This window comes from Sceloporus occidentalis, unplaced genomic scaffold (genome assembly GCF_023333645.1).
Source record: "Sceloporus occidentalis isolate IW3139 unplaced genomic scaffold, rSceOcc1.0.p SCAF_3, whole genome shotgun sequence".
Classification (NCBI taxonomy): domain Eukaryota; kingdom Metazoa; phylum Chordata; class Lepidosauria; order Squamata; family Phrynosomatidae; genus Sceloporus; species Sceloporus occidentalis.
Window position 1 is genome coordinate 120,554,275 of NW_028316983.1, and position 12,222 is coordinate 120,566,496.

At 38.1% G+C, this 12,222-nt stretch overlaps 1 protein-coding gene across 1 annotated transcript in view; it reads right to left on the bottom strand.

Annotated features, from left to right (window-relative positions):
* The window catches only part of RABGAP1L (RAB GTPase activating protein 1 like), a 172,955-nt gene that overhangs the window by 25,612 nt on the left and 135,121 nt on the right, over window positions 1-12,222 (bottom strand). The window contains exon 20 of the mRNA XM_089515979.1: window positions 4,295-4,387. Coding sequence (XP_089372105.1) covers window positions 4,295-4,387 — 93 coding nt within the window. The remainder of the gene's footprint in view (window positions 1-4,294; window positions 4,388-12,222) is intronic.

Here is a 12,222-nt window from a genome sequence, read left to right on the forward strand (position 1 = left end):
GACTCCTCCCTCCATAACTGTCATCTTCTGGCCTATGAGGGAGTTGACCAGGCAGGCCCAGCTCCATCAGGGCTAGCCTGAAGAAGAAGAGCCCTCCCTCCAGTCCATCTGCCTTGGTCCAGGCCTCAGAGGGAGAGAAGAATGCTGGACCTGATCCCCTCCCCCCCTCACCATTCCCTTCTCCTTTTGTGTCCTGTCTTTTAGATTGTAAGCCTGAGGGCAGGGAACCATCTATTATCCCCTCTGTTGTAAACCGCCCACATTCCCAGTGATTGGGTGGCATATAAATAAATCCTGTTGTTGTTGTTGTTATTATTATTATTATTATTATTATTATTATTATTATTATTTTAGCTGCACCAGGGGAAGCCTAAAGAGAGGCCTGTGCTGCAAAGAACACCCAGCTGACCAATCAGAGGGCAGCTGAAGACCAGCCTATAGATTATGGGCTGGGACTTTTGAAAATTTTGAGCTGTTAGAGAAGAGAGACAGTTGGGATTTGACAGTTGAGGGAACAGTTGAGTCCAAAAGAGGACTGGGTTCCACGACTTCCTGAGGGAATAGTCAGTTAGGGCTTGGAATCCTGAGAGTGAGGGGTTCCAGGGATAGAGAAGGACGGTTAGGGGCAGAGTCTGAGTGGGAAAGGGCTCCCTACCATTATACTTCCAGGACTCTAGAAAAGAGAGTGGCTGGAGTGTGATATCCTACGGAATAGTGTTAGCTTTGGGGACTGTTAGGTCTAATTTTAAGAGGGGAACTTAATAGAAAGATTGAGTGACTCTTAGTTATAAGAAACTGGTGATTTAGCTAAAGATTTATAAAAGCAACGGTAACTATAACAAGATAGAAAGTAACAATTACATAAGATATCATATTAAAACCAACACTGTTAAACCTTCTTGTAAATAAAGTTTATTTGTTTGATTCAAGAAGGACACGCCTGGACTTGAGTTAATACCACGCTACTCACAATACAAAACACGGGTGGCAGCGGTGGGAAACAAACTCCCAGGTGCCTGCCATCATAGAAAAGGATTGTGGTTTGGGTATGCGTTACATAATTTGGTGGCAGCGTTAGGGTGGAGGTTGACTAGACGGGGCCTTCACATAATTGGGTGATACAATAGAAAGGCTGTTCGTTACAAGGGCCTCTTCTTTTCTTTTCTTAAAAAAAATCTTATAGTATCAGTGAAATTGTATTTTTGCACTATAACATTAAGAAATATTTTTATTTATTTTTTTAATTCAGAGGAGAAATGTTGCTCTTTAAACCACAGGATCATTAAAAAAAAACCTTTTGGAACGGCCCTAATGCAGGTCCAAGATATCACTACAAACAATCCCTAAAAGGGGATTACAAGTTGAAAAACAGCTTCACTGGTTACCGGTTCATTTCCGGGCACAATTAAAAATGCCGATCATGACCTATAAAACCCTACACAGCTTAGGTCCAGACGAACTGAGAGACCGTATCTCCCTATACAAACCTAATAGGCCCCTAAGATATTCAGGGGAAGGCTTTCTCTCAGCCCTGCCACCATCCCAGGCTTGCTTGGTGAGGAAATGGGAGAGATCTTTCTTGGTGGCTGCTCCCACCCTCTGGAACTCCCTTCTGTGGGAGGCTAGACTGGCCCCCTACTTCCCTACCTACTTTTCACTGCAAGTAAAAATGTTTTTATGCAGGCAGGCATTGGGTACATAATTCATAGGAGGGTGGTTTTTATGGAGCAGGTGGTTTTTAGTTATGTTTTTCACTTTTGTATATTTTTATGTGATTTTATATCTTGTGTAGATGTTTTTAGTTGTTTGGAATTTTACTGAGATTTTAAATGTTTTGTCTGTGGAGAAAGGCAACATATAAATGAAATAAATAAAAAGAAATAAACAAATTAAACTATTTTAATAAATAGTATTTCATGTAACTAATGCTTCTGCTTTCTTTTCCCCTATATATACATACTACATTAGGACTGGGAAGGAGGATGTTATTTTTGGGGTCCGAGTGTCTGGAGATCCATATACATCTTGCCCACTACAGACGTTAGTTGGGATTTATATGAACTGGGATTCTGAAATATGTGATGGGATATGTAGAGATGATTTGAAATTTTGTGTAGTTTATTTAAGCTTCTCTTATACTCATACAGTTCTGACAATGAACATCTCTGGTGTAAACCTACAGTCACTGAAGTTTACCATTGAAGCTGGGGAACTGTGAGCTCCAGAAAGCACCAGTCTTCAAACACACACACACACTTTTGAATTATGTGAATTAGGCAAACTGACTGCACAATAAAAGACAAATTTGGAAGGATCAGTATATCCAAATACAGCCCATTTCAGAAACAGATTAAAATTCTACAAATCTAAAGTAAATAATTAATGAACCAGCATTTCTGATCAATACTTTAATTAAAAACAGACAATTCTTTGCCCTCCCCATGAAAAAATTATCCCAACCTGGAATTCAGTATGTTTCTAATCAATGCAATAGCAGAACAGTAAGCATATCCAGGGGTAGCCATGTGGGCCGTATAGCAAAGTCCAATAACATCCAAAATTCATAATTGCATTTCACTTATTTTTGAGGATTTGTTTGATCTCTTTAAAGAAATAATATATATTTGTTGCATTTTGGATATTATTTAGAAAGGTTGCTAGAAATTATAATATTTGTTGCATTTTGGACATTATCTAGCAAAGTTAAACCAAATGATTTTTTAAAAAAGAAATACTCCTGGTTTTTTTAATTGATTATTCTTTTTTTAAAATAATAATAAAGTCTGGCTAGTATTACTATTTTCCAACCCTCTTGTTGGAACAACAATGACTGTTTGAATTTAATTTTTTTTTAAAATTTTAACAGTTTACTGGCAGTTGTTCATTGTTACACCAGTATACAGGGTCAGTTGCTTCTTTTAATCACTTCATTTTATAGTGCAAGAAATGCTATACTGTATTTAAATTAACACAAGTTCAAACAAAATAACTTGCTTTAAAAGAGCACCTTTTAAAGAACTATTATTTAATGTAGTGGCATCTGCACTGTCTTTTGCTACTTAATCTTCTTATTTACTCCTATACTGGTGTTGTTCTAGGCTGCATCCGCACTACAGAAATAATTTCGTTTGACATCACTTTAATAGTTCTACTCTGGTGCCACAACAAATTATATTTCTCTGCGTTCCATACCACTGAGCCATGGCTATTAAAGCGGTGCCAAACATGATAATTTCTGCTGTGCAGATGCAGCCATTCAGAATGATGGGGGGAAAAACACATCTGATTTTTTTCCAACCCCGATATCTAGAGGCCTCAAATATTAAACATTAACAGCAAGTACAGAAAAAGTATATTTTATTAGATCAGTTAGTCATTTCACACAATGCAAGTTTTCACACGTACTGCCGATAGAGCAGATTTTAACAATTCAAAGTGCTACACACACCATCTCATAATCCTTACAACAGCCCTGTAAGGTAAGATAGTAAAAAAATATCAGAGATGGAATAATGAATCTGAAAGAACAATGACTTGTTTAAAACTTACTAGTAAATTTGTGGCTAAGGTGAGATTTGAACTGCAGAGGTTTTTGCTCACTTAGCCACCATGCTACACCGGAAATGTTTCAGGCATGGAAGTTCAATTTAAAAAAAACACACAACAAAAATAATAATCAGATGAGACAAAGCTTCACCTGACTGAAGAATTTCATTTTATCCTTACTTGGAACCAATGTAACTGAATAACCATTTGGCCTGATTAAAGGCATTGTTTTACCGAATCTGTGCCTTTCACTCTGTGCAACCAATCCTACAAATGTTAACACATCTTCAAGAATATCTGTACAACAGAGAAGGAAAAGTAATCAGTCAGCCTTGGAAGCATTCACCTTCCAAAATGTACCTATGGTAGTGAATCACACAGTTTTGTCAAAAACATAAGGCATATCCTCCTTTGTGTGTCAGTGGTAGAAGAATCACTCTCTCTCTCTCTCTCTCTCTCAGTATCTCATGCAGTTCCCCAGAAAAGTTCAATAGCAGAAGAGTTACCTACAAACATATAAACTGAAAGAATAAAAATATTACACATGGCTGCTTGAGGAAGTTGTCTTGCTATGATTTTAAGCAAAATAAAAATGTGTGCATAAAGTAACTGTAAAGTGCCTGAAATAAGCATTTTTAAAATGGACTATGGCATACAGTTCATACTGTAAGCATCACTGCTTTCAGCCTGTGATGGTCCTGGAATTGAACCAATGGAAGGTGTGTAAATACCTTGCACTGCTCATTACCTTGTATCTGTCCAGAGGGTCTTCCTGCTGCAGCTGATTCTCCCGCATCATTTGATACTCTCGCTCATATTTCTTCAACTTCTTTGTTGGCACCTACGGGGGATAAACATACAGCACAAGCAGTATTAAAAGAACACTCAGAATAAGGGGAACAATTGTTTCATAAATACACACAGCTCAAACAGCTCAAACCATTCTCTACTGAACTCCAGCAATTCAGTGGATCAGGGATGCTTTAGTTGCTGGGATGTCTCTGCAATGTATGCAACTCATATATGAGCAAGGAAAGCAACATGGATGTAGGACGGAAAATTAATTGGAACAGGACCTACAGCAAAGTGACCTCTAGCTTCTTTCACAAGAGTATCTGATGCTCAAGGCTGAAAATTACCCAGGACAGAAGCAGGCAAAAGGGCAAACTTATAGGGAGACAGGCTAAAGATAAGCTACCTGAACAGAGCAATAGTTTGGTGTGCAGCTGGAAAAACAGATGGCTTCTTCAATAACGAATTGCCCAGAATGAGGAAGTTAGCAGGCCCATGATCCAGTGACATCAAACTAACCAGGAACTTGCCCGTGGCATCAAACTGGCCCTCAAAAATCAGTTAGGGTCTCAGGCCAGGAGTCTGTCTTATACTACTTGCTTTCTTTTCTAGAGGCAGGCAGCAGGGGACTAATGCCTTATCTGCAGCCATTTGCTGTTAACATATACAGAACACATGAGTTAACAAAGTCTCTGACAAAGAAGCCTCTTTTAACAGTCTTTTTGTTGTCATCATCCTAGCTTCCCACTTGTTCTTTGTTTAGCTGAAAATTTTTCAGCAGTGCTGGAATTGGCGGAATAGTGAAGGAGGCTACAGATTTTTGGTGCCATGTTCCAACAGTATGTCTGCAGTAAACAGTGCAATAAAGCTTGAGGAGGCAAAGAATGGGATTCTACTCTAGTTGATCCTTATGCAGCTGTATGTGTCTGTCTTTAACAGGCAAGGTGAACAGGAGCTGCTTCTATAATCCCTTAGTGAGCATGCATGCACAGTAAACACAAAATAAAGAGAAAAAAGAAGAGAGCTGATAAGCCTGCCTCACCAGCTACCACCAGCCTGTTTAAAATAGCATAGATCTATAAATGTGGCCATCAAAATGGAAATCACAAGCAAAGTGGAGGCTGGTGAACGAAAAAATTATCTGTGGCTGCATTTTGGAAGAAGCCTTCAGGAAATCTCTAGAAGGTTCAATATGTTTTTGTTTCCTTATGCAAGGTTTACCTGACCTGATTGTTTTGGTTCACACATATATCTTGTACATTCTGGATAAAAAGTGTGCTGAAACATGTTGAATTGCCCTTCTTTTCTGTGGTGCAGGAACCTATCATTAGTCTTCCCATGTTATTTGTACCTCTGGTACCAAATCTATTGTTAATGACATAATGCTCATCAATACATCTACTCCATTAACTGAGATATGTCTGTATTAGGCTAACTTCTATAGAGGTGGGATACAAAATATATATATATTATAGTAGTAGTACTAAATATAATGTCTAAAACTAATGCCAGCAATTTCTCTTGGAGAGAGGGATTTTGAATCAAGATCAAGAGAAATAATAGTGCCACTGTATTCTACTCTGGTCAGGCCCCACCTGGAATATTGTGTTCAGTTCTGGGCACCACAATTCAAAAAGGACATTGAGAAACTGGAGCGTGTCCAGAGGAGGGCGACTAAAATGGTGAAAGGTCTGGAAACCTTGCCCTATGAGGAACGACTCAGGGAACTGGGGATGTTTAGCCTGGAGAAAAGAAGGTTAAGAGGTGATATGATAGCCCTGTTTAAATATTTGAAAGGATGTCATATTGAGGAGGGAACAAGCTTGTTTTCTGCTGCTCCAGAGAACAGGACCCGGAACAATGGATGCAAGTTACAGGAAAAGAGATTCCAGCTCAACATTAGGAGGAACTTCCTGACAGTAAGGGCTGTTCGACAGTGGAACACATTCCCTCGGAGTGTAGTGGAGTCTCCTTCCTTGGAGGTCTTTAAGCAGAGACTAGATGGCCATCTGCTGGGGATGCTTTGATTTGGATTTCCTGCATGGCAGGGGGTTGGACTGGATGGCCCGTGCGGTCTCTTCCAACTCTATGATGGTATGATTCTATGAATGCTGTCCAGATCTTGTGCTTCCTGTTTCAAATGCCTTGAAATGATTGCTTCAAAAGAAATGATAATTTCTTCTAAGCACAATGTGGAATTTGCAGTTATTAGCAAAAAAAGGAAATGGAACATATAAGCACAGCAATACTAGGGGTGAGCAAGCACACAGCAATGAAATATTTTGAGTCAGATAACTATACAGTATACTACTCAGGAAATGAACAAGGAAGACAAAAAGGGGTGGCGTTAATAGTGAGGATAGATAAAGCAAGATCAGTCAAAGAATATAACACAAAGTCAAACTCAAGCACGCCAGTACGATGACATACCAATGGAATGGCTACAATTCAGAGACAGAATCAATTTTAGTACTAAAACAAATATGGAAAACAAAACAATGACCCACAGATTGGAAACGATCAATATACATTTCCATCCCTAAGAAAGAGAGACACAATAGATTGCAGTAATTACAGGACCACTTGCATTAATTTCCCATGCAAGCAAAGTCATGCTCAAAATTCTTCAGTAAATGCTTCTACCATATAGGACAAGCTGGTTTCAGGAAAGCAAGAGGCACTAAGGATCACACTGCAAACATATGATAGATAATGGAATGCACCAGGGAATTCCAGAAAAAAATAAGTATGCACTTTATAGACTACAGAAAAACATTTCGCTACATAGATCATGAAAAATTATGGCTTGCTCTTAAAGAAATGGGTGGTTATACCATCACATTTGATTGTCCTGATGCCAGAGAGAGAGAGAGAGAGAGAGAGATTGTCTTGATGCAGAACCTGTACTCAGGACAAGAGGCTATTCTTGGAACATAATACAGAGAAACAAAGTGGTTCTCAGAGACAAAGGGGTCAGATAAGGCTACATTCCAACACCCTATTTGTTCAACTTGGATGGAGAAAACATACACAGAGCATGTTTATAATCAAAGGAAAGAGGGGTGAAGATCACAGGAAAGAATATCAACAATCTAATATATGCAGATTACATCATACGGCTAGCAGAATACATCAAACCACTTGAAACAATTACTAAAGAAAGCCTGAGAGGAAAGTGCCAAGGCAAGTTAACTGTTGAACATTAACAAAACAAAAATAATAACCATGGAGAGTTTATATAAAATCAATATACATGATGAGGAAATTGAAATAGTTAAAGACTTCCCATATATTGGATCAATTTTGATTAAAACAGAGATTGTAGTCAAGAAATCACAAGAAGACTAGGACTGGGAAGGGCAGCTATGAGGAAAGAAATAGAAAAATCCTAAAGGGAAAAGACAGAAAGTTGAACACTAAAGTTAGGATGAACCATTATATTTCCCATCACCATGTATGGATATGAGAACTGGATAGTGAAGAAAGCTGATAGAAAGAAAATCAACTTTTTTTAGATGTAGTGCTGGAGAAGAATGCTGAGGATACCATGGATGGCCAAAAAGACAAAAAATGGGTCCTAGAACAGATCAGACTGGAACTTTTCCTGGAAGCCAAGATGACTAAACTAAAGTTGTAATACTTTGGCCCCATCATGAAAAGGCAGGACTCACTAGAAAAAACAATAATGCTAGGAAAGGTGGGCAGTAGGAAGAGAAAGAAACTGCATAGATAGATAGACTCAATGTGGGATTTTGGCAGAGCAGTTAAGGACGGGGGTCTTGGCAGTGTCTCATTCATGGGGTCATGATAAGTCAAAGTCAACTGACTCAAAAGCATTTAACAACATATAATAAAATGAAAGGTGGAAACCTTTCTTCAACAGATGCTTATTAATTAATTTACACCTCACCTTTCTCCCAATATAAGACCCAAAGTGGCATGAAAATGTGATTTTTTTCATATCTTTCAAATTTATTGGAAGAACACTTCAAGTTAAAGAATGTTTCATTAGTTGAATCCGCTTTAAGGAAAAGCAGTGGTGTATCTAGGACATATTTTCTCTCCGTTTTATATTTGTGGATTTTCAAACCCTCATTACACAGCCAAAAACAGTTTTGAAGAACAGAGTTAAGGCACATCAGAGTACCTTCTGTTCCCTATACAATCTTTGCACTTGGGATACAGCAGACATCCAGCCTGGTAAGTTGCTAGGATACCTCTCTGCAAGGGCTTATCTTGTATTCTCTGATGCTTTGCCATTGCTTTTCTATCAACAGAACCAAGATAACATTAGGTGGCACAGGGGGGAAAGCATGAGCCAGTCAGCAAATCAGTATCAAGACAACATGAGATGCAGACTATACAAGTAGTGTTAGAAACCATGAAGTTGGGTATTGAGGAAAGAGCAAGTAAAATAATATATACACATTAAAATGCTTTTTAAAAAGCCTTCCACTTTTAAGTATCACATTACATAATTGTGAAAGGCTCATATTAAATGGTATGCATAAATGTAGATATGAGTTGGATTTTGTATGAATGTTCATGTTGGTGTTAGTAGTTTAGTTCTACTAAAGAGACAGGAAACTGCACGGCTTTCTTCAGCTTTCTTTAAAACAAGCAAACAAATATTTTCATTCTAATGTTATCTGTAGTAAATCCGTATAAAATGGTGACATATATTTCCCTTCCTTCTCTCAAATAAAATATTTTAGACTTACTTTATTTAACCTGCATTCTGTATGCAGTTAATTGGGACCTGATGTTATGACAACAGTTAGGATCACATACAGCTGACCAGCTCATGTTCCAAGTTATTAATTTATCAGTTTGTTCCACTTAACAACCAGTTTTTTTACACAGGATGCGCCAATTAATACAGTTGTCCCTCCCTTTTCATGGCCTTGGGATCCGCAGCCTTGCTCTTCGCAGATGGTGAGCAGGGAGGGAACAAAATGGTGTGTGCACCTGAGGCACGTATGGCCATTAAAATGCATGGCACTTCAATATTGGCACATTTTCACATTTGGGGTGGGTCAGTTCCGAAACGGATCCTCCACAAATCGGAAGGGACAGCTGTATAGGTAAAAGAGAAACAATACACCTTCACAATTCACAATTCTATTTTTGGATCAGACGCAAAAGTCACATATAAAAACTGCTACATGTTTTTGGATGTCTCTTTCCTGTTCTCAATGAAACAGCAATACTACTAACATCTCTAGAGAGATACCTTGTCAGTTGTCACAGTGCATTAGGCTCAAAGCTACATAAATAAGAACTCTATTCAAAGGAGAGGGAAAAGCCAAAGTGAAATTTCAATAGCAAACAATAGACCTATTCATTCCCCTATTAAGAAACAAGAAATCTAATCTGGAGAACTAATATGCTAGACGAGACACAGATGAAAATCTAAACAACTTTTTCGAGAACAGTTACTTAATCAAAAGCACTATGTCACTACAGGACTTGTCAAAGAGCAAGTCCAATATTAAGATCAATTCATACATAAATATAGTCTAGAATCTGCCCCCCCCCCCCCCCCGCGTTCTGGGAATGCAAGAGACCAAAGGGGTCCCTATGCCTAAACATTGTGAGAGACAACATTCAGCTGGCCATATAGTTTCTATGTTCAACAGCACTATGAGAAGTATGAAAAGATGACAGAAGAAAATTGCTTCTCTACCACCACAGTCAACACATCAATTGTCCATCACTCTGTGACTGCAAGGTAACCAAATACACTGGGTCACTATTTAAAACTACTGATGAGTTGTGACATGGGTTTTAATAAACATTATACTATATACTGTAGTGTCCATATCCTAAATGTAATTTGAAAGACTGCTTTGCAACAATTATGTTTAATTTTAAAGTAACCTTAATGTCTCAAGAAGATGGCAATGGCAAACCCTTCTGAAGAAATCTGCCAAGAAAAACCCACGATAGCTTTACCTTAGGGTCACTATAAGTCAGAAATGACTTGAAGGCACACAACAAACAAAGCTATAGTTCTAGCTACCTTTGCTTACTACAGGATATTTAACTGTGGTTGCATAAGGTACAGATCCATTAATTAACTGGACACCATTTTCATGGTTCACAAATTATTTATAAATTATTTATATATTATTTATATTTAAATATTCATAAATTATTTATAAACACCTCAGAGAGATGTGATGGTCTAAACCAAAAAAGGAAAATAAACTGGAGGGGAAATCATGTTCCTGGGATCTGGGAAGGCAAGGAGAGGAAAATTCCCCATCCACAGGCCTTCACATCTTTAGTCCTTCCTTCTTTTTAATCACACTGAATGTCAGCATAACAATGGCAAGGTGAAGGAGTGAGTTCTCTGTCTTCCTTAGTGACCCTGTCTCCTGCTGGCCTTGGAATGCACTGACATCTGTGTTCTGTTTAGTGGTCATACTAGTGCAACAACAAAATCAAACCGAGGAATTGATGTGTTCAAGTGTGTACGCATGCAGCCAAACATGCTCAGAGAGCACATATAACATCTCAGATTTTAATAATCATTGTGTTAGGAAAACTTTGTTAAGAATATGGAACAAATATAAAACATGATTAAATCTCAAAATGCCTTTATGGGTCTTGCCATTTGAAGCTCTTTACAGAAGAAAAATGGTATTTAGAGATTAATGGGTAACTTATCAAGATCGTCTAAAAATTTATGGAGATCATTATAGAAAGAAAACAAGTGAAGAACTGGAATTGGACTAAAGTTAGAATCATCCAGGCCATTGTACCCCATCACCATGCACAGATGTGAGAACTGGACAATGAACAAAGCAGATAAGAAGAAATTTGATTTATTTGAGGGAGTGTGCTAGAGAATAGCACTATGGATACCATGGATGGCCAAAAACAAAAATAAATGGGTCCTCAGACAGATCAAGCCTGAAATCTCCCTGGAAGCCAAGATGGTCAAACTGAAGCTGCCATATTTTGGCCATATCATGAGAAGGCATGACTCATTAGAAAATACAATGATGTTAGGAAAGGTGGAGGGAAGCAGAAAGGAAGGAAGACTGCATGCTAGATGAAAGACTCAATTAGGGAGGTCACAGGTCTGAATTTACATGACCTAAGCAGAGCAGTGGAAGACATAGGAGCTTGAAGATTTCTCATCTATAGGGTTGCCATGAACTGGGGTCGACTTGAAGACATTTAACAACAGACATTATCTCCATTTAAGATAATGGCAATTTAATAGTTTACTTCTCTCTTATTTTAGTACACAATTATTCTAAAATAAAACTATTTGATTAATTTTTTAAGGTACCCTACCTTTATGGTGGCTTGTTATTCAAACAACAACTATTACTATATGCAGACTGAAATCTACAAAAGCTCATGCTGCCAACTTCTTTATTTCAATTAGTCTCAAAGGTGCTACAAGATCTCTCTACATACTTATTCTACAGACTAACATGGCTATATCTTTGAACTACTTCTACAGACTAGGTACAGAATCTGTAACATGTTGCAATGTATTTTCATAATCTAATAGGTGTACCCCTGTTCAGGATTCCAATCAGTCAGTCAGCTCTGTCTTTTTCTTGATTTCAAACAGGTGTTCTGCATTACTTGGATACAGAGCCTGCTCACTTCTCACTTGGCTGTTCTGTTCTAATGGGCTGTACTGTTGCATTAGATTTAGATTTTATGGTTTTATTTGTACATTTCGTAAACCTCAGGGGTCCCACCAGTATACTTCCTCTTTATTTTATGGGACTCTAATTTTTGCTATGTTTCTGTCACCATCCAGCACATGAGTTCACGGAACCGAAGGAATGGCTGACTATCTGCACTAGTTTTTTGTGGGTTTTTCAGGCTATGTGGCCATGTTCTAGAAGAGTTTCT